General features: G+C 39.9%; 2 protein-coding genes across 17 annotated transcripts in view; both read left to right on the top strand.

Annotated features, from left to right (window-relative positions):
* The window catches only part of SGMS2 (sphingomyelin synthase 2), an 82,252-nt gene extending 65,883 nt beyond the window's left edge, over window positions 1–16,369 (top strand). For 9 of the 16 annotated variants that reach the window (XM_039540688.1, XM_039540687.1, XM_039540683.1 and 6 more), the window contains 5 exons: window positions 3,037–3,707; window positions 5,014–5,131; window positions 10,490–10,643; window positions 13,517–13,683; window positions 14,426–16,369. In XM_039540688.1, coding sequence (XP_039396622.1) covers window positions 3,253–3,707; window positions 5,014–5,131; window positions 10,490–10,643; window positions 13,517–13,683; window positions 14,426–14,629 — 1,098 coding nt within the window. In that variant the 5' untranslated portion in view covers window positions 3,037–3,252 and the 3' untranslated portion in view covers window positions 14,630–16,369. Of the gene's footprint in view, window positions 1–2,359; window positions 2,471–3,036; window positions 3,708–5,013; window positions 5,132–10,489; window positions 10,644–13,516; window positions 13,684–14,425 lie in introns of all 16 variants that reach the window. The other 7 variants (XM_039540693.1, XM_039540692.1, XM_039540690.1 and 4 more) reach the window with 3 other exon arrangements.
* Window positions 16,370–25,204: 8,835 nt separating this feature from the next.
* LOC120405976 (cytochrome P450 2U1) overlaps window positions 25,205–25,800 on the top strand; it is a 33,218-nt gene continuing 32,622 nt past the window's right edge. The window contains exon 1 of the mRNA XM_039540027.1: window positions 25,205–25,544. Within this exon, the coding sequence (XP_039395961.1) occupies window positions 25,433–25,544 (112 nt within the window). The 5' untranslated portion in view covers window positions 25,205–25,432. The remainder of the gene's footprint in view (window positions 25,545–25,800) is intronic.

Below are 25,800 nucleotides of genomic sequence, written 5' to 3'. Positions count from 1 at the left end.
TCCTTTTTTCTTAGTCTGTTATTTTTAATGTAAATTAAATCAGAAGCATTTATATGTGTGTTTGTTAATTTGCCTTCTAACTTAAGGCTATGCATAGACTTGCTTCCATTATTATGACATGAAGAGGGGCAGAATAGTCCAAGTCCTGCAGAGAAGGACTTGGGGTGAGAAGAGGAATGTTCTTGTAAGACTACTGAATAGCTCATCCTCTCCCTTTTGCAGCTGCTTTGCAGATGCATTCTCGTCTGCTGTAGGAGGCATAGCTGAGAGAAGTCAGATGACCAGCTGCTCTGTGAGGCATGCTCTCCTCTTAGGGCAACAGAATTTACAATTCAAAATAAAGCCTCGAAGTTACTGCTGCCCTCATTAAATCCTCCTCTGTGGCTTTCAGACATTGCCAGAGGAATACTGGGGAGAAAAGACAGCCAATGGCAGCACGCCAAGTTTGCTAGATGTACTGCAGTTACTGTGAGAGGCCTAGATGGGAACATCAAGTATAGTGGATTTTCATGATATATTTTGCATTTATTCCCACAGATCTTAGTCTCAGTGTGTTTTGGAGGCCCTGCCCACTTCTCAGACCCAGCTCTGAGAAGAGAAAGTGGTGGGTGAGTGATGGGAATTAAAACTGCCTATGTTAGATATTCCCCTCTGAGCCTGTTTTCAGAAGGAAAATTTTAATTGGTTCATTTTTTAAAAACAGATGTTTTGCTTGTCCATAAAATTTGCTGTATTTATAAAATTTTTAGACTGTGGAGATTCACAATATGACTTTTTTTAACTATCATTCTGTCAGTGAGGCAGGAAGAAAAATAGAAATGTTGTTTTGACATAGCAGGTAAAGCACACTTTTATTTTGCTAACTTACAAACACTATTCCTTGGACTGCATAAACACACCTATCCCAGGTTTTAGGTTTGTAATGAAATTGTGCAAAATGATTTTGGGCCTTACTACAAATATTACAAGTTTGTATCATGAAAGTTATCTAGAGCCCAATCCCAAGAGTCTGTATGCTGAGGATCTCTGAGAAGGCATTCATTAACTCAGAGATGAGGCCAATAGCTTGGCAATGAATATGCCCAATTGTTCCATCCATACACTCAGCAACTTGACTAGAGGAAATTTGGACTAGGTGGGTCTTTCTAAGGGAGGGAGAATGAAAGAGCAGAGTTGCCTCTGAGAACTGCTTCTTTAAGAGGAAATGAAAAGGAGCAGAGGACCCAACTGGGTGGAAAGCCAAAGCATCCACAAGAGCAGTATGAAGAACAGTAGTTGCAGAGGAGCTCTGCAAAGTGGTCGGAACCAGCATCTGTTGTTGTTTTGACGTGGGACATCATTAATTGAGTCGATTGGGTAACAGTGATGGCCAGAATTAATTGGTTAAATGGATTGTCTCCCTCCAATAAATCTGTCAGAGTTGTGGTTTTTTTGTTTTGTTTTTGTTTTTTGGTGGGGAGTCAAGATGTGACAATATAATTCAATTGGTGTAACTTTGGGGGGAGGGTAGTTTTGAAGGGTATGGGAGAGGTTCTCCCAGGTTAAGAGGCTTTAATCCTCATATGAGGTGTTGGAAACTCTCAATCCTTGAATGTGTTGGACTTCTTAAAGTCTTTCTTCGTATTTCAAAAGCTCAATAATTACACTGAAGTTATTTTTAAGTAGTTTTTCTTTAAATCAAACTCTGACATAACTCGGACATATGTGATCTAATGATGTAAAGTGCTATGAAAAGCCAGGTGATATTATTATAACAGTGGGAAAGACTGGCAACTCTACTTCCATCATGATATAATACAAAAAGTATGCTATCCTCCATCCAAGCTCTGGTTACTATGTCAGTATAATGGAACATGAGGTGATGACAGTGCTGTGCCTCTGCCCATAAAGAAGCCAGAAAGGGTGAGCATTATGAGTACTCACACTGTTAGTTGAAGGTAAATGTTTTGCAGATAAGTGGGCTATTATTCATAGCTTCGTCTGAGCCAAATTGAGTCATACAAATTTGTGTGCCATAGCTATGATATGAGTGTACAGTAGTATAGGACTTTCAAATCAATAGGAAATTTTCAGCCATTATTTGAGCACTACAGTCTTGGAGATAGACTAGCCGTTTCTGTTCTATAGATGCAAGTAACATTCCTTTTTCTTTGTGTAAAAGTTCCTTATAAAAGCACATTCTTGTGTAATGAAGATATTCTTCAGTAAAACTCCTACCTTTTTTTTTAAAATGCAGCCTGAAACATTTTTACAATAGTACCAAAATATGCTTCCTATGCCTACGTTACAATCATACTATCAAAAAGCTTGCATAAACCTAGGAGTAAATATTGAACTCATTTGTATTTCCTCAATACAGAATCAATGCCTGCTTCTGCTCTGCTGAGGAAATTCTCAAAATGTGCACACATGTCAGAAGCTAATTAACAGATTTACTGCTGAAAAATTGGTGAGGCTACACCAGGATCAAGTGAGGATCAAGCCCAAATAGTGTTTTGCTCTGAGTTTCCGGCCCATCCCCAGGGTTAAATAAGCCATTTGTCAATTTTATGGACATAATTGACTAATTTCTGGTGTGATCTCCATGCAATTGTGTTGAATTTAGTAGGGTTGCTGTGGGGCATAAGCCAGCATGGAATTCTGTTCACTGTGTTTACATTTAATATGGTCAATGTCTGGGGAAATCTTGACTCATTGACAATTCAGAAAATCAACACTGTAATGCCAGCTGCTGTTGAAGCCATGTAAATACTAACTCTTTGGACGAGGTTGATACCACCCACTAAACGGACTGAGTCAAGATCAAAACCAAGTTATTCCACCTTAATTTAAAAGTTAACACCATCTACTTGGAATAAACTAGCAAACGTTTTTAATACTGCCTAATATTTGGCTGCTTTGTTTCCACAACTTCCATGTGAAGCAAACTGTGTTGATATTTAGAATGCAGATTTCCCTAAGCTATTTTTGTATTTCATTTGTGCATTGTCATGTTGCCAGCTGTACAGTTTCTGAATATGATTTTGTTTTTTACAGATGATACAGTAAGAGCTTTTGAGGAAAGAAACTGAGATTTATCTCAAAGATCTGTTGCAGAACAACTGAAAAGAGAGAGAGAATGGACAACTTCTGAAGATTTTTATTAGAGAACAAAAATCAACTGGAAACATAAGGTGGACTTGGAGGAGTAAGAAACTTTAAAAAGCATCCAGAAATTGCTAATTCCCTGGTTTGGCTCAAGGTCTTGGGGTAATGGATACCATTGAGACTGCAAAGCTTGAAGAGCACATGGAAGGTCAAAACAATGACACCTCAAATGGTTATGTTCGACCTACCCTATCTGTCAGTGAGGAAAGCAAAAATGGCAATACCAAACCTAAGGGTTTACCTAATGGTTTGCGAAAAAGCACAAAGAAATATCCAGACTATATTCAGATTTCTATGCCTGCTGAATCTAGGAACAAATTTCCTTTGGAATGGTGGAAAACAGGCATTGCCTTTGTGTATGCTCTCTTCAATTTAATTCTAACGACTGTCATGATCACCGTGGTTCATGAGAGGGTACCTCCCAAGGAGCTTAGTCCTCCATTGCCAGATAAATTTTTTGATTATATTGATCGTGTGAAATGGGCTTTTTCTGTATCAGAAATAAATGGAATGATACTAGTTGGATTATGGATAATCCAGTGGCTATTTCTCAGATACAAGTAAGTAGCTGTATTTATTTCTGCTTCTACTTAGTAACAGAATTTGCTTCTGGCACCCTTATTCATGTTGAGTAGCATTTTTCTCTGAGTAGTTATGGTGATTTCCCAAAATGAATATAGGTACTAGATTGTTTTAAAGAAAACTTGCAGCTAGGCTCTGCCACCCATATGTTGGAGTAGAGTTGACTTGAAAACCACAATTAAGTTTCATGAGAAATGTTGAGGTTTCAAAATTTTGTTTTTATTCTGCATCAGAATGAAAACAAAATTTTGAAACCTCAACATTTCTCATGAAACTTAATTGTGGTTTTCAAGTCAACTCTACTCCAACATATGGGTGGCAGAGCCTAGCTGCAAGTTTTCTTTAAAACAAAGACCTATTCAGAGTAGGGACCTGAACCTTGGTCTCTCTCATTCCCACAGAGCAATTTAATCACCAGGCGATTGGCTATTCTGAGATAAATCTCTGGCTATAAATTCCATTGTTGATTTCAGAGACCTTACAGATGACATTTTCATTAAAGTGATACCATTCCCCAAAACATTTCAGTTTTGACTAAAGTGCTGTGAGACCTTAGTGTACCCCTAAGTAGAGCTGATTGAAACATTTTCAATTAAACTTTTTTTTTTTTTTTTAAATTTCTGACAAGGCACTAGACAGTTCACTAGCATTATACAGGATGCTTGAGCTAGTCACATCTCTGAGAACATCAGCCCATCTTTCCCTCCAGATCACCACCTGTTTCCTCAAGAAACAAATCTCTACAGATACTTTAAAGGAAAACAAACATTATTTGACATGCGATTGAAAATGAAAAGGAGATTACAAAATAATTACCAAGCAAAATAAAAACACTGCTAGGAGAACACTAGAGCTATTAAATAGGCCTGAATTTACTTACCAGCTCGTGGTTAAATTAAACAAAATCATTACATTTGCAGCAATTTCTTTATCTCTCTTAACTGCAGCACACTCATGTTTCAATTTCTGTCTCTGCCTCTCGTTTTTCTGTGTGACATAACCCAGAAAGGTAGGTGGTGTGTGTGTGTGTGTGTGTGTGTGTGTGTGTGTGTGAGAGAGAGAGAGATCTCTCACATGGAAGTAGTACTATTGAAACTTTGTTTTCATATTGGTTAATCACAATTTAAAAGCTCTAATAAATTTAAATGTAGGGTGTTAACCATTTAATGAGGCTATGGCTACGCTGGAGGCACCATACCTCCCTCTCTCCTTGTGACAAGTAAATATATCCTGCCTTCAAGTTTATGCTTGCTTTCTTCTCTCTCCCTCCCTCCTTGTTTTCAGATCAATAGTGGGACGCAGGTTCTTTTTTATAATTGGAACTTTGTACCTGTACCGCTGTATTACCATGTATGTTACCACCCTACCTGTGCCTGGAATGCATTTTCAGTGTGCTCCAAAGGTAAGAAATCTTGGTATTGGCCAAAGTATTACACCAAATACAGTATCTGAAAAAGACATATTGGTACATTCATTTATTTTAATAAAGTTAATATTTGTCTCCAGATATTATATGATACTCTTCAGAGATAAGTGTGGCTCCTGGCAGGTGTCTTCATATTTTTATTTTGGTGATTGCTAGGTTTTTCATTTTATTTATTGCTGTTAGTAAGGCAGGATTTTGTGAACCGTGAGCATCTTTTGTTCTTGGTTTTATGTACATATAGATATGTCAGGATTATTCCAGGCTAGAGTTTATTTATTAAAAAATCAGCCATCTAGGCTCATATCTTCAGAGAGAGATTTTTCATCTGAGACCTACATAATATACCTTACTGTACTTTGTCAGCTGATTTTTTGAGAGGCAATGGTGGCATGCTGTAAGCATGTTTGCCAGTGATGTTGTTTTGGCCAGGGCTGTCTGGGGCTTCTAAATCCAGATTGGGCAGCTGATACTCATGGCAATAGGTATGTAAACATGGGAAAAGCAAATATTTGTGCAAATGTAATTGTTTGTCAGTGGTACTTCTGTTACATTTAGAGCACATCATCATTTAGTTCTGAAGATTGATTTTTTTTTCTAGAAGACATTTAATTAAATAGTCCACTACACACTGGCTTGTAAATACTAGTAAGATATATCATATAATCATAGAAGAAGAGGCTGAAGGAGAGATCATCTAGTCCATCCCCATCCCCCTTGCTGAGCAGGACCAGTATATACCTACCCCATACCTGAAGGTGTTTGTTTGTCCCTAAAAAAAAAAAAAAACCTCTAATGACACAGCCTCCTCAACCTGTCCCAGTGCTGTGTCCCAGTTGTTATGTTTGTAGTTACAAAGTTTTGATGACTAAAAACCTAAATAAAAACCCTGCAAACTAAGTTCTCTTTGCTTCTCCTGGCCTTGGGCGCATGGCCATCGCCATCCCTCTTATCCTCTTATCTTAATCTTATACATACTTGATGTGTTTACTGTCCCCATCCCATTCTCTTTTCTTCTCCAGACTAAACACACTCTCCTCCTCATTCCTCTTTCTTCCCTTTTTTTTAAAAAAAATAAATAATTTTTTCCTCTCCCTCTCTCCAATTTTCTTTTTTTTTCAAAAAAATATATAAAAAGCAAAAAAAAGAAATAGTAAAGTAAAAATAACAATATAATGCATGTTTTGTGTATATTTATGTGTGTCCATATGTATAAGAGAAACAACGTGGAGTAGTAATATCTTCATTAACCTGGCTCTTGAAAGCTTCTCTCTCTCCAACAGAAGTTGGTCCAACAAAAGATATTCTTCAACACACATTGTCTGTCTAATACTGGTACAGTAAGAAATCAAACATTTTCTTGCAAGTCAGAATATTAAGTATCTGATACAGACTGAATTTAACATCCCAAAAAAAACCACACTAAAAGAATGTGAAGGTTGCTAAATCAAGCAATGAAAAGTTAGGAACCACGAGCATTAAGGATGCCTGTGCAAATCTAATTCAGCCCCCACATGCTATGGAAGTTATTACATGATTCCAGCAATATGTGTGAGAGAAGCAACAGCCCCATGGAGGCTGTTCTGTCCCCTGCAATGTGACCTGGGATGCAGGAAACGTGCAAAGGAGTAAGGGAGAGCATTACCTTTTATGGCCCCTTTACTCGCCTGTGCAAGTGTATATAGTGAGTTTTGATTTTCTCCTGTGTGATTCTGTTCAGAACCTTGTACTTTTATATGCAATCTGTGCCTAGAACCTTACATTTCCCTGGAGCCGCTGGCTAATTGAGGAAGGAACAACAATTTTAGCATTAGTCAAGGTGGTTGCGCTTTAACTGACAATGGAAACAACTTTTGTCTATCTATAAATGCGTTCTTTCATAATGTCTACATCTCACAACCCAAACACGGTCCACCCACTCAGCAAGAAGCAAATTATGCCAACAATTTTTTTATTGTTTTTTTTTGCACCATACCTATTTGAGTCCCAGTTCTGTATTGTGATCTGTTTGAGCAGACGGCTGTGCCCACACAGAGCCCCTCTGAAGTCAGTAGGGCTCTGAGCAGAGCCTACTGACATCAGAGAGGCTCTGGATGGCACAGCCATCTGCTCAAACAGATCACAATACAGGATCCAAGCCTAAACTTGGCAAAATATTGCCTACTCTCCCAATAAAATTATTTCCAAAGCTTATTTTCACTATCAAGAAGAAGGAGGAAAAAGGCTACAAAGGTTCAAAGTCATTTGAAGTGGTGATTCACCTGTTATACATTTACTTTTTCCTATAAATTTGTTTCATAAGTAAAAGAATTGGCTTAGCCAAACATGTAGTTAGTTAAATTACTTTATTATAATTGGATAACAACAACTGGAAGATTTATCATCCACCTACATTACTCAAGCTGTCATGTTTTGCCATGTCAATGAATTACAAAAGAAAAACTGTTCATAAGATTTAACAAATACACAATAGCAGCTCTTTTTGGCTCACTGAATAGAGAGAGGCCTTTGCAAAACTGAATGTAATATCTCCAAATAAGTTATTTATATGTACACAAAAATTTGTTTGCATATTATAAAATAAAGTTGTTTATACAGTATTAACATGGGATAGAAATCTGCTTATGCTATCTGTCTCGGAGAGTACCCACTTCACAAATTATATCCGTTATTTTTAGTTCATATCATGTCAGATTTAAAATGCTGCCTTAAGTAAAACTGATGCAGATTTCTTTAAGTTATGGGTCTAAATTTTAAAATGTATAAAAATCAGCAATACCACAATGCTTGGAAGAAGTATAGAATAAAGAATGAAAACACCAAACTATCAACATCAAGCAAATTTTAAAAGCAAAAAAAAAAATTGATATATTTTCCTAGTGTAGACAGGACCAAACACAGTACCACACATTACAAACACAGTAACGTGTGATCACTGGAGGTCTAGCAGCCAAGTACAGACCACATTTAATTCTGCTTAGTTTGAGAATTTTGAGAAGTTTACACACCATCATTGCAATTTTTAATCACAGTGAAATAGTATTATGTATATATGAAATGTTAAATTATTTTACTAAAATTACTCTGGTACCTGATTGTATGTGGTGATGGTGGAGAACTGGCTTAGGTTTCTGTTATGATAACTCCAGGTCGCCAAACTAAGATTCCATAGCCCCTTAAAAAGATTTCTTTATTGACATGTTAAGGACCGTTGAATTGTTGCTTTTTGGAAGCTTTTCTAATACTAACATTAGCACGTTGCAGCATCTACAGTAGAATTTGTATTTTAAATTGCACATTTCTGATTTTTGTTTTCAGTATTCATCCCATTCCTGAATGCTGCAATTAAAACTGGATATATGGCAATTTAAAAACAAACTTTATCCTATCAAGTATCACAGAACAAACATTAGAGTTACTCGGGACAGCTTTGGAGGAACAGAATTTCTCACTAGCAACTCAGTTCAATGAATTAATATTTCATGGCTATTCTAGAGATGGAGGGGGCATATTCATTCTTGATATAATTGCTTTGTCTTACTTGGAGTTAAACCGGGGATGAACTTGTCTGGGGAATATATATTAAAATGTATGACTCTGGCACACTCTAGAGGTTTGCAAAATTTGGTTGGTTGGTTTGCAGTGTGTGAATCATTTCTTCAGTTTTGATTCTGGTGGATTCATGTCTTCCCTTTCTCACAGTTCAGGGCAACTGAACCTGTATTCCCTTTAGTGATCCAGCAAAGGCACCCAGTCTCAGGTTTCCAGGCCCCTAGCCATTGCCTCTCTCGGGTACAGACCTGTGTGTCTCTCCATCCTGACTAGGGCATTTCCAGGCTTCACGGTCCCTTGACTATACTGTGATATCTCCAGCAAAAGACAAGCTGCCTAAGCAGGCTTCTCCTGCTTTCTTTTCAGAGACTACTAACCGTAATTGCCAACAGTTGCAAGTTACCACATAGCACTTCCTATGAAAGCATATTTATTCTTATGGTAAAAGCATTAGAGAAAACATATTAAAATAATAAAAGAACCTACACACGTGCTAATAAGCTTACCAGAGATCACTCCAACTGCTTCTAACATGGGCTCTGACAGGTCAGTCCTTCACACCTCCCAAAGGGTTCTCTTTTGTGGTCACAAGTTCATAACAGCTTCAGTTCAGAACTCAGTCTTATGAGGCCTCAGGAGGCGAAGTCCTTCCAACCCTTCCCTAAGGATTCAGGCCCTCCATGGACCAGAGTTCCTGTCTGTTTGCTGGATCAGGAAGAAAGCCCTGGGTCAGCTTAAACTCAGGCTAGTTATTCAAAAGTCCTCTCTTTGTTGCTCCCTGGAGAAACCAAACTGGGTCTTTCAACTGTCCTCAGAGCAACAGGTGATCAGCAGACAAGTCTCCTGTTCAGGACGAAGCTTCAAAGGCTGAGTTCATAGGTGGTACTTAGAAACTCCACTTCACACACATTGTCCCAAAAGATCAATCATGTCTGCTATATTGTTTAACATAGTCTTTTCAAGTTCATGATCTCTCCTTGTTCCTCCTAAAAATTCAATAAGGTTTAACTTAACTCCATAAGGTTGCCCCAGGCTATTGCAGATACTGGCATGTGTCACCATTCTTGAAAGAGTTCTGGGGTACGTCACACAAATGACAAATATGTAATATGCACTTACACAATTCTTAATGTGTCCACTCTTTTGAAATATACTGATCAATATTATATAATGCATACAGAAAGCTTTGCGGTTATTTTTATGAAGGACGTTCACATTTTGATTAGAAAACAAGAAACAAAAAGGTTTAAAATCCAGCAAAGCATATCCTAGTCCAGGGATTGGCAACCTTTGGCCCACGACCCGCCAGGGTAAGCACCCTGGAGGGCTGGGCCAGTTTGTTTACCTGCTGCGTCCGCAGGTTTGGCCGATGGTGGCTCCCATTGGCCACGGTTCACCATCCCAGACCAATGGGGGCTGTGGGAAGGGCAGCACGCACATACTTCAGCCCGTGCTGCTTCCCACCACCATCAGCCGAACCTGCGGACGCGGCAGGTAAACAAACCGGCCTGGCCCGCCAGGGTACTTACCCTGGCAGGCCGCATGCCAAAGGTTGCCGATCCCTGTCCTAGTCTAATCCTGTAATGCCCAGCCTTGGTTGTTGACAGATATTTTTCTGGTAAACATGCTATTATCTTTGTCTATTGTCTATGTATTTCTCAAAGAAGATTCAGATGTTTTAGTAGATAGAGCTTTTCATTATTATATTTTTAAACACAAGTTGACTTAAACTTCTTGTCCAAACGTATATGTTCTTCATCATCTTGAATCTTTCTCATTTCCCAGTTGAATGGAGATTCACAGGCTAAGGTGCAGAGGATCCTACGATTGATTTCTGGTGGTGGTCTGTCTATAACTGGATCACATATCTTATGTGGAGACTTCCTGTTCAGCGGTCACACAGTAGTGCTAACACTCACCTACCTGTTTATCAAGGAATGTAAGTTACAGTATTTAAATACAGTTGTGTTGCTGATGCCTGTGTTACAAGAAGAGCACTTAAGCTAAAACCACTTTGTTGTATTCATACATGTTTTATTTTTTTTACAACATAAAATAAATGGCAAAACTGCAATACACAGTTTGACAAAATGCACTTGACCCTTCCAGAGGGTGGCTTCTGGAATGAGAAGTACCACTGGCAAACATCTGTGTGTTTTGGGAGACTGATGATATGGGAGGGGGATGGTGAAGGTAAGGTTGAGAGATGGGCTGAATCAGCTAAGTGACTATCTGTCTTTACCTCAAACAGAAGATATCAGCAAATAATCCTCTAGTTAATTATTTGAGAGAGAAAGAGAGAGAGAAATGATTCCCCTTGCTTCAATGAGAGTTATGCCTGCCTACCCCAGTGCTGAATTTGGTGCTGAGTTTGGCTTGCACAATGGAGGATACTTTTTTATAACCTCATTTTACAGTGGTCTGTCAAAAATCCAGCTCCTGAGAGCAGTAGGGAACTCTGTGGCTTCTGGAGTCTCCTAGTATGAGTTTCAAGATTATGTAACTGAGGACCAGACTGTAAGCTGTAATATGGAGAATGCACCACTCGGACATCAATAATTTGGCTACTTGTTTGGCCATATGTCAGTACAGTAGCGTTTTCTTTTAAATTCACGGCATGGCACGTATCTTAAAATTAGAATCTGTCCCTATTTCATTGCTGGTTTCCTGAGCACTTTGACTGAGGCATTAGACTTCATTTAATGACTTTTCTAACTTCAGCATACAGGATAACTTAAAACATTCTTTTTTGTAAAAGAACGTCCCATCATTTGATGATTAGGCAAACAATGTTACTTGACTGTGTAAAGAGAGACCGAGAACTTCCATGTGGACATAAGACCTTTATTTCCTTAAACAACAAAGGATTATAGCATGGTGACTATTAAGTCTAAGTCTTTGTACCATGAAATTTTCTGGTATTGTATTGTGTGTAATTTAATCAATCAAAACTGCTAGAAGAACAGATGGCAGTCAGCCTAATGTTCCATGAATAGGTGGCAACAGGATTTCCTGCTTTGTTTTATTAATTCTGTACATGTGTGTTATCACAGCTTAACAGTGGTCATTTAAATCTTATCCTGTAATATATGCCACAGACAAGATACATTTAACTCTTCTTTTTAAAGATTTTTTGGTACAGTAGCAGAATTCAGATGTCTTTAAATAGCAGGGCAAGAGTGGGGGAGAATAACAAGCAGATTGTACCTATAATAAGCTTTGTAAATGCTGCTTAAGAATTGGCCATGTATCCCATCTGAATTCCTCTGCTTTGTAATCAAAGTGCTTTGTACATCAGAAGTGCATAATGTACCCATTTCTATTTCCTGTGTAATTAGGAAAATGTAGTTTTCTAAGCAAGAGCATATACTAGATTACTTGCAATATGCTCTGCTGGTCTCTTTGATCAGGCACGTTTCTTGTGAGAGAGACCTTGTTTATTTCTAGGTGTAGTTTTTCTCCCCCCTGCCCCCCTCCGCTGCTCCCTATCCTCCCATCTTTGGCTATTGTCAGTTCATTTTACTCATAGGTAGGAAAGGCCAGGGGAGCTTTCTCCTGACCCCATACTGCTTTCTCTCAGAACAGGGGAAAATATACTAGTGTGGAGTATCACTTCTATCTGAAGCTTGCTTCCTCAACTAAATGACAGGATATGACTCCAAATCCTGGTCCACAAATCAGTGGGGTGGACTCAGCTTTAGCATTTTGGGGGGGGATTCTATGATGATTTTCAGTTTTCCCCCCTTCCCCCCCCCCTTCCTCCAAAACATAACTGACTCCTGACTACAGTGACTAGGTAACATTATGCACAGGGCCAGCCTCTTTGAGTAAGATCACTGATATAGTATTTACGGTACCCCAAACCTAACAGACTCATTTTACATAAAAAGTGGGGTTGGAATCTTCGGGGGTCCACCACCAGCCTCCCACTCCAGGAGAAGTGTAGACAGCTGCCTGTAAGAGGTCCATAGTTGCCAACGTCAAAAGCATTTTTCAAGGAAAAATCTCCAGCTAAACTGCCAGCTGCGGGCATTCTGGATAACTTTAGCACTTGCATACTGCTTCACAAACATTAACAAATTAATCACCACAATGTACTCCCATATGTGGTATACAAGCCCCATTTCACAGACCAGGACACTAATTTAGAAAAAAAAGTTGTCTTGACTAAAACCACAGATAGTGTCAGATCTGGAATTAAAAGCCCGGAGTTCCTTGCTCCCAGTTCCACATCTAACCCATTTGAATAGATTGCCTCTTACGCTATTGAGCTTACTCCTCTTGTGGCCAGAAGCCATTTTGGATGTTAAGCAGAAGAGCAGTTTCAGCTGAAGGTAGCTGGCAGGGAGGCATCTTGCAATTAACATCCAAAACAGGAGCTTGGACAGCACCACCCACCGTCAGCTGTGAATTGGTCTTGGTTCCTCTCTCCACAAAATGGTGGAAGGACTCTGAATTAGACTGTGATCTTTAGGGAAAATTACAATGACAAACTTTTGAGTCTTAGTGGTCAACTTTTGTCCTTTCTTTAGTAATATGAACTAAAAACTACTTTACTTTAAAAATGAAAGCTTAAATTAGTCTTAACCTTCATCGGTTCCTCAGCTGAAGGTCTATGGGCCCTAATGGCCATATTTCAGCAGATGATACCTCTGCATCAGTAAACTTTCTTAGTTGTTCAAAGTGCATTTTTACTAAAGCAGAGATTCATTCTCTCTCTCTCCATACCCACGCACATCACATAGGTTCAAAAGTTCTTCTAAAGTTAATCTTGGATATTTATAGAAACGTATAATTCTCTCCTTTTGACAGACTCACCTCGCCACTTTTGGTGGTATCATTTGATCTGCTGGTTGATGAGTGCCGCTGGTATAATCTGCATTCTTGTTGCCCATGAACACTACACTGTGGATGTTATCGTTGCTTATTATATCACCACAAGGCTCTTCTGGTGGTACCACTCAATGGCTAATGAAAAGGTGAGTGCAAAGGCGATATATAATGCACATATTTTGTGTGTGTAAACCGCTATAAACCCAATAATGGCCTCTCCTTGTATTCCACAGAAAAGGTCCTAATGGCCTTAAAATTAGTAGATGAGATCTGGGGCAGAAATAGAATTTTTCTACAGAAATTGAAGCACAAGTTTAAAGTTAAGCAGATGCTTATGTGCCTTCCTGAATTGGGTCCCACATTAAGAAGAAAATAATCTGTCATTTCTGGCATGCATTTGTTTTTAAGATCTAACGTCTTTCTAAACATGAATACTTTACCACTGTTTTAGGTAGATAGGATAGGCCACACCATATCTTAATTAGTAAATAGTAGCTACTAACATTATTAGATCTTAAATTACCCAGCCTTTTTAAAAATTCCAGTTACATTTCCTGCAGTAAATTGGACAAAGGTTGGCTATATCCTTTTTTAAATTATTCCTTCTGTTGGCTTTAAATATACTTCTTTTCAATTTGAGTCTCCTCTTTATTCTTTTTTTGTGTGACACACTAGAAAGAAAGTGTTCAGTTCTCACTATGGAATACTCAAGTCACATCAAACTGTTTTCCTTTCTGGGTTAAATAAACTTACTGTTTGCAGAATTTCATTCAAATATACTGTAATTGTCATACTCTTCTTTATGATTCAGCTAATGTGATTGGTTCTACTGTCTAAACTTGTTAAATTGTTTCTTCCGACTCTCCCCCTTCCCCTCCCCCAATATAGAACTTGAAGATCTCTTCACAGACTAATTTTCTCTCTCGAGCATGGTGGTATCCGATATTTTATTTCTTTGAGAAGAATATACAAGGCTCAGTTCCTTGCTGTTTCTCATGGCCAATATCTTGGCCTCCTAGCTGCTTCAAATCTTCGTGCAAAAAATATTCACGGGTTCAGAAGACAGGAGAGGACAATGAAAAATCCACCTGAAAGAAAGATGAAGAAAGGAAAGAAATCATCTGCTCTTCATTTTACCAAAATATTAATGCTATAACCAAAGTTCTTAAAAGGACTAGATTGTAGGGGAATAAGTGGACCAAATTCTTGTGCAATTGTACAAGACGATTGTAGACAAAATAAAACACCCATTGACATGTTTTCTATTCATCACATTGTACAGAGCTATTCTACTCTTCAGTACTAGGAGTGCACCACAGATAGGATTTTTCCCTGAGAAAGAAAAGAAGCAGGAGTTTGATTTACTTATGAGATTGAGGTGCCAAAGAACACATCACACCTTTTATTAATTATCACTCATCCACAAAAATCTCATCTTTAGAGTTCTGGAGTTTGAGGGCAAAAGCATACTAAAATTTAAAGTTACAATATCTGCCTACAATGGTGGGAAGTGGTTTACTGTATTCTTCTTGCTAATGAAGGTACGACTTACGATACATGACTGGTGAAGCCGGAAGTGAGCCTTGACATTTTATGCTCTATGGGAATGAATGTACTATGACCCTGAAGTACTCCCACCTCCCATGTACTCTGATATACCAATTTTTTTACATTTTGTATTGGTAATTTTATTTTTTAAAAAACAAAACAAAAAAAAAAAAGAACCTGAAAAAGAAAGCTGTTGTGATATGATGACATTACAAATTATAAATAATAGCTGCTAACATCATTGGAGCTCTACAAGCATGGAAGTATTTTTATTTTTAAAACAGATCTATGTAACAAGAAGAAAATTATTTCAAAGTCTAAACAGTTAATGGCAAGTTAGCCTGGCTCTGTATGTATTATGTGTATATATAACTATGTAATGCATATAGGTGTATATATACATACTTTTGTGTATTCAGACACATTAACCAATATTAGATAAATGAAAAGAAAGCTGTGTATAATGTGTTATTGTAAGCAAAAACTCCCACTGATTTTTCCTTCACCTGCTTCAATACTGCAAAATCAGTTCCTAAATGGGAAATGTAAAAATCAAACATTTTAAATTTTTAGTTGTTATATCTTGATGACACTATATAAACATTGTGCTTGAGAGCCTGATGTTATGCATTTAGAGGTTTGGGGGTTTTGTTTTTTGGTTGTCTTTTTTTTTGGTGGTTTTTCTTTTTTTTTATTTGATTTCTTTTTTTATAAACCGTTGGCACAAATCTCAGTGACTCATAAACAGGTGCTAAGGTGAATACACTCCAACAGCAACACTTCTTCCACTGTTACCTAACAATATTTATTATTAAATGGTGCTGTCATATGACTGACCCCGCTATTCCTTCCTATCAGGACTTGTTTGTCCAACCAAAGTATCTACACAGGTATGTTGGTTTAGTATGTGGGAATACACAACTTTGTTCGTGTACAACTGAACTGCAGATTAGCAGCTAACCTGGTCAACGTTGTTTTTGTTGTATTTCATGTTGTTCTTGGGGAAGCAAAGTGGATACTGGGCACCCCAGAGTTTAACAGTTAATTTGTTCTGTATTCATTTCCTCAGCTACTCAAGTGTTTTATTTCAAAACCTTCAGTAAAAGCTGATCAGAGAGGCAATAATTGTGTTAAATTAACCTGTAACCTGAGTGAAAAATTTGCTCTCATCTTTTAGAATGCCTTGACAAGTGTGAACACTAAAAAGAAAATTAAATAATGACATTCTCATTTTAAAAATATCCTGTTAGAAAAATTGCTACAAATAAAATGAAATATACGGTACCCAGATCTGATTTCTTTTTCGGTGCAGAGGGTCAATGACTATAAAATTGTACACCAGAAAAATATTTTTGTGCATTATCAAAGCATAACACAAACTGCATTTCTTACAGTACCTTCTGGTAAAACATAGCAAAGTAATGATATCCAAGCTCCTTTTTTTTTTTTTTTTATTTTAAAAATTTTATTTCTCCTCACTAGAAATATTTAACAGCAGGCTGGGGAGTCTGATGTTGTGCGTATGGACACAAGGTTAATGTTTTCCTGGCAGAACTTGAGTGGCTCACAAGCCGAACCCAAGGACATACATTTTGAGATGTGTTCCTTCAATTATTAGCTATCCAATCCTATTAGTACAATATCAGCCTTTGCACATCCCCAAAGTTGTTGTTGTTTTATTTCTTGTTTGAGTTCATCTACATGGACCACAATGTCTTTGAAGTCAAACCACAGACTACTGGGCTATAGCTTAATCTCCTAACTGACATGTTAATTATTTTTAGTTGAACCACTTCTAATAGCAAAATCTATGGAGGGAAATGTGGGTGAATTTCATTAGTAAACCTGCTTCAATATACCGGTAAGCACTGTGGTCTGAACATTCTAGGAAGGATCAGAAACTATGCTTTTCACTTGGTAGCCTGTTAGCTTACTGAATAACACATCCATTGATAGCCTAGATAGATTACAACAAAGTTCCACTGAGATATTTAGAAGGGTATTTAGCTAATGACTGACCTATAGAATATATCAAGTGCTCTGCTCATAACCAATATTCTTATTCAGTACAATTTGTTTGAGGTCCCATTTTGTTTAGATGATAAAGAATTAAAATTGAGTGAGTAGTTGTAGTTTTGGATTAGGCCTGCTAAATGCTCAAATTCCCTCCATTCTCATATATGTCAACAGAAATTGCTTGCATACTTTGGCCTTCAAACAATAGAGATGGAGTATCTCAAAAGTTCTTCTTATTGTTACGAAGAAAGTAGTAAATTTATTGAATCCAGTTTTTTGAAAAGTGCTCATCTCATTTAGAAACATTTTAAGCTTAAATCTATGCAAGAATGTAGAATTACACCCTTACATTTTCACATAATATAATTATAGCCTATTCTTTATTACCACACTGCACTAACAAATCAGGTATAGGTGACAGTCAGTATATATGAAAAGAAGCGTAAAGAATTAACAGTGATTGTGATAAATGTTGGAATATAAAGAAGTTCCACAAAATTTCAGGATGGGAAGCAATGGAGTAAAGCGGATACAATCCAAAAGTAAAAAAAAGCTATCTGGAATTCATTCATAAACCTTCACAGGGTTGAGTGCAGGATTTTATTCCTGATGCCTTTTTATATACTTTTCATTTTACGTAATTTTTCTGAAACTTTTCTTTGATTTAAATACTGTCTGTAGCTGCTGCTATGCCACAAGACAGAGAATCATAGGTGAGCTGCAATTTCTGTCCTTTTGAAGAGAGCCTGGATGGGCCCTTCTGAAATCAGTGGAAGTTTCATATGTGCATCTGCCACATCACTGAAGACACAGGAGTTGCTGGGTCCTTGACACTTCTGAAATCCAGGTCTCTCATCTATGTGTCTAAATGGATTTGGAAGCCTAAATTGGGCACCCATATTAAAAAAACAATCTTGGCCATGGTCATTACTTAAAAGGGTAATATGATGATATATTCAGTCTACAGCTGGTTTGCAACAGATCTGTCATATTAGCAAATAAACTTGGCCTTGTTCAGCCACTTTAGATTGTGTCTCCATGGTGTGTCCTTAATGCCCCCTTGTGGCTATAAATGTTGTGTTCAATATCACTTTAAAAATTGTCTTTTTAGGGTAATTATTAAGGGTTGGGCAACCAGTTCAGAAAAAAAAAAATTGCCAACACTAGGACTGATTTTTTTTAAAATATACAAATGAATGGGGTTAGGTTGACTATTTTTATGCATTTTTACATGTTTCTACATTACCTAGTTTTGGCCAGGACCCAGAAATAACGTACTAATATGAAGTGGTGGTGGTCTTGCATAATCAGCAACCCAGCTAGAACTAAGAAGTGGCAGGAAAAAATTTTTCATGAGACTTGCAGACAAGCTATTTAGATACTGTGAGATAATCAACTCAAATCGAATCAATCCTCCAAACTCTGAGTTTCACCCATTGCTAGTGTTTTCATCACCAGATAACTTGTCCTGTTTGTTTAAAGTACACATAGTGCCAATCAAGATCTGTTTCTTGCTATATTGGATATGAAACATGATCTAGTGCTTTACAATCTGATCACTGAAGTGGGGAGTCTTCCCATTTATTGCAAAGGACGAGCCCTTAAGCAAAGTCATGGGAAACTGCAGATTCTGATTCTGCTCCCAGCTCTGCTACTGATTTGTTGTGTGGATATGGGAAGCCATAACCTTTTCATCCTGATTATCAGAGCCACCAAAGTTCCATTTGTTTTTGCTAGGAGTTGAGAGCTCAGTACCTCTGAAAATTCTGTGTCTCAGTTTCACCATCTGTAAAATAGAGAGACTGCTTCCCAATCTTATAACCCTACTGAGGCTTAGTGTTTGCAAAGAACTTCTAGATGATTGGATGGAAGGTGCTATAGAAGTGCAAATATTTTATTTCTGGTAAAACACTCCTTTAAAATGAAGTCATGTGAGGTATGTTGTGAGAGCCAAGGCAGTGCTTTAACGTGGCTTGTGTGGCTCTTTTTTTTTTTTTTTTTTTTTTTAAGAGAGCTCTCCCAATGCTCTAAAAAAACCCACCTCCACAAGGGGTGTAGCACAGCTCCCAGCACTGGTGCACTGTCTACACGAACACTTTACAGCACTGAAACTTGCTGTGCTGGGGGGGATGAGAAAGTTGCAGCACTGTAAATTGCCAATGTAGACAAGCTCTTACATGGCTGCACCAGGCATGTACAACCAGTGAGAGGTTTTAACTAGACCCCACTTTTTAAGCCACCTTTTTCAGTGGCTGAATTTGATAGTCAGCCAAATCCATATTGCTGTTTAACTGCATGTGAGAATAACTTCCCAGCACAGAATTAATGCCATGTAACACTAGAACAGCATTTTCTTCAAATAAAGTGCCTGTGAAAGCAAAGATCCAAATGGTTGTCAACAATTTGAAATGAACTTTATAAAGCGAATAAAAAGACAAGCTCCTTGCTTAGAAAAGTCTACAATCTAACTCAAACACTTTACATTGGTCGATAATGCAAAAAGTGATAACATTAGCTGAATTGTAACCAACAGAAGTCCTTTGTATCCATAAAACTACAATGGTACTATAGTTTAGAAACAGAGAAAGACCAAGATATGTGTAGTTTATAAGAGTTTGATAGTAAATTTACCAGTAAATTGAGAATTTATTTTTTACTCAATAGAATTTCAAAAGTTTTGCAAGTTTAATTTCATAACAGAATAAGTGACTTCTGAATGTAGTGGATATTTCCTTATTTTCAAAGGTATGTATGAATCTTTAGGATGCTAAGGCACTTCTATTTTTGTCTGCCCAGAGTAGGGGGGTAGGTAAATTGTGCACGTGCTGTCCCACTGAAAGAGGCTGGGGAGAGTGTTGGGAATGGGTTGGTGCCAATGCTCTGGCACTGAAAGGGAAACACTTGGGAGAATGGAAGGAAGAGGTGTTGTCTGTGCCACTGTAGGGGTTATACCAGCTAAGAAGTAAATGGGAAGGTGATGCCAAATCATTATCAATAGTATTGAAAGGGTTACATCTGCAGGAAAGTGAATAGGAGGGAAGTTGTTGCCTGCTTTAGCCATTCTATCTTTCCAATCCTATGACTGACACCCTAATTTCTGGCATCACATTTCCAGTCTCCATCCCCCAATCCTTCTAGACTCTCTGCCTTCCTTTACTTATCTCCCGTCTCTCTACCTCTAATTCCTGTCCCCCCAAGCTTCCCTGAGATTTTATGACTTTGTGCCTTCCTTTCAATGAAGCTTCAATGGAGTTTCAATCAAACTCCCTCTTGTGAGTTCTGGTGATGCTCTGCTGCCAGTGGCTGAGCAGTCACCCTCCTCATTCATTTGTTCTTTTGCTAGTGTGTTCTAAACCCCAAGACATCCTAGTCTTTTGTGCTTCGAGTGGAAGTGGGGCAGATTAGATGGAGAGAGGAAAATAACTTACTGCCACATTTACTTGTGACAGAAAGGAGCCCAATTACTGGAATCTATGCAGGAGCATCTCTGGTGCCCTGGTCCTTCTGAAACTGGAGGTCTTAATAGCCTGCTCAGGTGGGAACAGAGGGAAGGTCAAGAGTCCACATTCATTCCCATGCCCTGGCCTTTTGAGGAAAGGCATGCAGAGAATGAAATGAAGTCTCTGAAGAAAAGCAGAGGGAGTCAAAAAAAAAAAAATGTGGTTGCCGGTTGGTAGCATAGCCCTTAGTGGATGGATGATCCAGTTATTTGGGGGGCAAGGTGAGAGAATGTTTAATGCATGTATCCCAGTTACATCTGGGGCAGATGGACCAGACTATGAGGATCAAGTATGAGACTGAATCACAAAATCCAGGACACTGTCAATTCCTCACCCTTTAGAGCCTTGTCTTTACTACTATTCTGACCATTATTCTGTTGAAATAATTTTGTCATTAGAGAGGCAGAAGGGATGGATCATGCATTGCTAAGTGTGGGAGAGTAAGTTAATACCTCTAAGGGGAAAAAAGCATCTGCAATTCATCATTTCATTCAAATTGTCCAGATACATGAAAGTCTGACATTTTGAGGAGTGTTTGCTTAAAAAATGGCTGTTTCACTCAGCAATCCTCGGGGTGGGGGCGGGGAGAGGCATCAAGATTTCAAAATTTTAAACTTTAATACTGTCATAATTTGAATTTTAGCTTTTTTCTATGTGAAAACCCCATTTTTTTAAATTTCTCACACAGGTGAAATTTTGCTTGCATAAAGTCACCTGAAATGAAATCATGAAAAAATGAAGGACATATCCTGTTCAGAAGGAATGCAAAACTCATTGTGACTTATTTTTCCTTAATAAATTTTTCTCACACACACCCAACCACACCCACAGAAAAATAAATAAGCCTATCAACTGATCAAGCTACTTCTCCAACAGATTATGAAAGAAGGAAGAAGAGAGGTTATTCCTATTTTTAAAGACATGGGAGATATTCTGATTTTAACATAATGGGAGCGATATAAATATGGGGATAGATAGGGATAATCTTCCTATGCTATGTGGCTGGATACCTAGATACCTTTCTTCTCTAATTTCTGTGGTGACAAAGTTGAATTAAAATAGTGAATGCAGCTACAATGAGTGGAGAGGAAAGAGGTTGGGAGGGGGCACACATTCACCTGATACTGTTTTCCCCCATAAAAACAGCAGAATTCTTCAATACTTTATTTATTGGTTCTTAATGCTTTAGCCTTTCTCTTTCCAAATTAAGACTGCAATATAGATTGTAATTTTTCCTTATTCTGATAAAATGCCTAGTTCAGCTAAACAGTTGCGTGCCCACACTGTCTCATGCTATGTTTTCTTCATATTGTTCCAAGCTATCTGCATTCTTTTAAATGTTACTTCCCTATTTATAGAAACATGTTTTCTGCTGACTGTTCTAATTAAAGTACTGAGTTTCAGCCAAATCCAACAGAAGAGGCTGCATTAGGTTCTTCTTTTTCAATCTGATTTGTCTCCGTGAACTTAATTTCTGTTGTATTGTATGTGAGCAGCTAATAAAGTATCAGCCCCTTATATGGAGCAGAATAGTGAGAGACTGTATCTAACAGTTTCATATTTGTTTGAAGAAAAATTGGCCTTGATTGTTTTAAATTTCAAATATGCCCACTTCAATAGACTCCTTTATAATCACCATACATTGTTTTTAAATATAGCTCAGCTAATGTCATGGAGCTTTTTATGGTAAATTGCTGTAGAGTTAGTGACATTCTAATACTGAAAAAATAAACTATTTGGGGTCCTCAGCAACCCACTTCCTCCTTTGCAGCTGTCTCATTGGAGAATTAAGGCTACAGTGCTGGTGTATACGTGCCCTTTCTCAACAACCTTGTTTAGTAAATGCTACTGACATTTTTTAAGGCAGAATATATCAGTTTCATAACACAATGAGGTTGTGCAGTAACATGTCTTCTAGCACAGTGTCCAAGGCTGGGCAAAACACACATTAGGTGATATGGGAGGTGCAAGAGTGCCTTTCTAGACGTGAAGCTCAGAATTGTGATGACCAGTCATGGAAGAGCTACATTAAGCCCTCCTTCTTGGAGAGCAGGCGATTATAACAGCAGGGATTTAGAGTGTCACAAATTAAAAGGGTAGGTGAAATGGAAAAGATTTCTGGAAAGAAACATACAGTTCTGTTCATCAGAATTTCTTTGGTTCCAACTACAAGCTTAAAGTGAAATCTCCTCAAAGCAAGAACTGTCCTCCTGAAGGCTTTGAAAAGCATCTATAATATAGTTACAGCCATGGAAAATGAATAAATCCAGGCTGATTCCACCCCTCCCCTGCTGCGCCATTCCTACACTCTTGTCTATATCAGTGACATCTGAAGGTGAGTAATTTGGGAGTGAGAAAAACAGTGGCTTAAGACAGACTCTATGCTATCAGATTGACCAATGAAATGAAAAAGAAGATCAATTCTTATTGAACAATTAGTGAAACTGAGCAAGAAAGAAGGACTTGTTCCTTTTTAATAGTTTGGCAGCATTCTGAGTTGTGCAAATCATTCATAATAAAAATGGGTGAAACATGGTGGTCTTGGCTGAGTTTTGGACATTGTCCCAACTACTGTTCAGGCATCCTGGCTGCTTCTTCATTAACAACATAGTAGATCTTCTTTCCTGTGTCTGCACCCCAATGTGGTTTGGGGGTTATCGAGGGTCTAATGTTACTGCAAACTTGCAAACTGTTCTTGTGAGATTTTGCCCCTAAATTATGGAAAACTCATCAGTTCAGCTGATTTAATGAGAATGCTACACTCATGAATAGTGCAACCTAGTTGAAGTCCAGCAGTTCTCACAAGACTTCAGTTTTGTGCCAAAATCTCATGAAAATGGAAGGTCTTGTGAGATTTTGGTCATGTGAATTGGAGCTGGAACATATACTTTTAGTTTTGGATCCAGCCTAGAACCAAATCAGCAGGAACAGTTTCACACCTGGGAAGTTGAATCAAAACTTCCTCCTGAAATTAGAAATAGGTTGGACTTCAAATTGTGGTTTTGGCCCGTCTCATATTACTTGTGACCTTTGGCATCAAACATACTGGAGGGTGAGTGTGTGGTGGGGGGAGAATTTTGTAAATCATACCTGAGAATTACAAAAAAGTTAACCAGTGATATTCCTGGGTGAAATGTTGCAGCTGTGCATGACAAATCTTGTCACGACTGTCTGATATTTATAGTTCATGCCTATATTTTATGGCATCATAGACAACAGCGTAGGATAGGCCCAGAAATGCACAGTTCCAGTGCCAGTGGAAGCTTGTTGTGGATGCAAGGTGGTGCTCTAGATGGGGAGATGGGGCGGTAATAGCAGAGGGGAATGTTGGGGTGTCAGGGATAGGAGTGGGAAGGGCTGGTGCTCAGTGAAGGGCATTAAAGAGACTCCACGGGTGTGTGTGTCCTACCTGCTCCCCATCCGCATCCCAGATGTGATGACCAGTCTCTGCTCTTGCCTCCACCCCACCTTGCACCAACTGTGCGCTGTTTATGGGCAGTGACAGAGGGGCAGAAACATAGATCAACCCAGCCCACCCCACCCTCACTATATTTCCACTGCAGAGGCGCTAGCTCCCATTCCTCCCACCTCTGGTTTTGCTGCCCCCGCAGTTTCTTCATTTATTTATTATAGTTCCTCAAATTATGTCTGTCTTTGGGACATTGTCATCACTGGTGGCCCACCAGAGCTCCACGCTGATTCAGCAAAGCACTTAAGTGCTTTGATAAATAGGGATGGTCTGAGGCACATGCTTAAGGCTGATGTGCTTAATTTCTTCTTTTAAAAGGGATTAAGCTAAAAGAAACTAAGGCTTCTTTACTTCTGAGTAAGAGCATCCACACAAGGGGCTGATGCACTTTAACTAACACACTTTAAAGTCGTGCCTTTAGTTAATCTGGCTTAATGTTCCTGAGTGTCTCTGAGCAGAGGTATCCCCAGACGGTTATGTTGGTTTTAATTATTAGCACATCCCGGTGCCAGCCACGGGAGTGGGTGGGGCCAAGAGGAAAATGAAAGGGGATATTTACTGACCCTATGGGCAGCCCCATTTGCCAATCTCTAGGAGTCGCTGAAGGGATTAGGCAGGTGCCAAGTCCCTTCTTTCCTCGCAGCCTGCCACCACCACTGGCAGGAACGGCAAAGCAACGTGGGGGGAGATCGACAACAACTCAGTCAAAGCCTTGTGCTGCTTTATTTACTCTCCTCCCACCCCCGATCTCTCTGCAGGGCGGAGGGCCGCTGCTGCTGCTGCGGCTGCTGCACGAAGGGGACAGCGAGCGGAGGCAGGACTCAGGGGGCGGGCGGGGGGTCTGGGGAGAGGGAACCCCCTAGGCTGGGGACGTCACGCGGCCAGCTGGGGGGCGGAGTCGGGGACTCTCCCCGGCGGCTGGGCCGAGTCGCACGCACGGAGCTCGGCCCGCAGCCAATCCCAGGAGAGGAGGCGGGGCGGGCGGGGCCGGCTGCTGCAGCAGCGCCTCGGGGATGTAGCGGCGGCCGCGCTGCTGGGGCGGGATGGCCTGCGCGGGACTGGCGGGCTGGTCCTGGCCGCTGCGGGACGCGGGCTGCTGCACGCTGCTGGCGGCCGCCGGTCTCTTGCTGGGGCTCTGCTGGCTGCTGAGCCGCCCGCCCCGGGGCTCCGCCCGGCCCCAGCCCCTGGCCGCTGGTGGGCAACTTCGGCTTCGCGCTGCTGCCCGGCCCGCTGCGAAAGCGGTGGCTGCTGGGCGGGCGGGCCGGGCCGGGGGGCTCCCGGCCGCTCGCCCCGCACCTGCTCCTGACCGGCCTGGCCAAGGTCTACGGCAGCGTCTTCAGCCTCTTCGTGGGCAGCCGCCCCATGATCGTGCTCAGCGACTTCGAGGCGGTGCGGGAGGCGCTGGTCAGCCAGGCCGAGGTGTTCAGCGACCGGCCCAGCGTCCCCATCGTGGCCATGCTCACCAAGAAGAAGGGTGAGCGCCGGGGCTGGGGGAGCAGCCGGGGGAGCCCCCGGCCCGGCTCGGGCCCTGTCCTGGCGCCGGCCGGCCGGGGCTGCAGATCCAGGGGTGGCTCCCCCGCATTGCACGGGGGTCCCTGCAGGAGGGAAGTGTGGCCAGGTGGCTCCCTTCGAGCCGGTGCAGCGTCCTCTCCAGGCAGGTTTTCCTAGCCGGCCTTGTGGGAGAGGGTGCCAGGGAAGGGGCAAACCTCACCTCTCCAAACAGGGAAGCC

This window comes from Mauremys reevesii, linkage group 5 (assembly GCF_016161935.1).
Source record: "Mauremys reevesii isolate NIE-2019 linkage group 5, ASM1616193v1, whole genome shotgun sequence".
Taxonomy (NCBI): domain Eukaryota; kingdom Metazoa; phylum Chordata; order Testudines; family Geoemydidae; genus Mauremys; species Mauremys reevesii.
The sequence above is the reverse complement of the archived record's forward strand: the minus strand, read 5'-3'. Positions and strand labels throughout refer to the sequence as shown.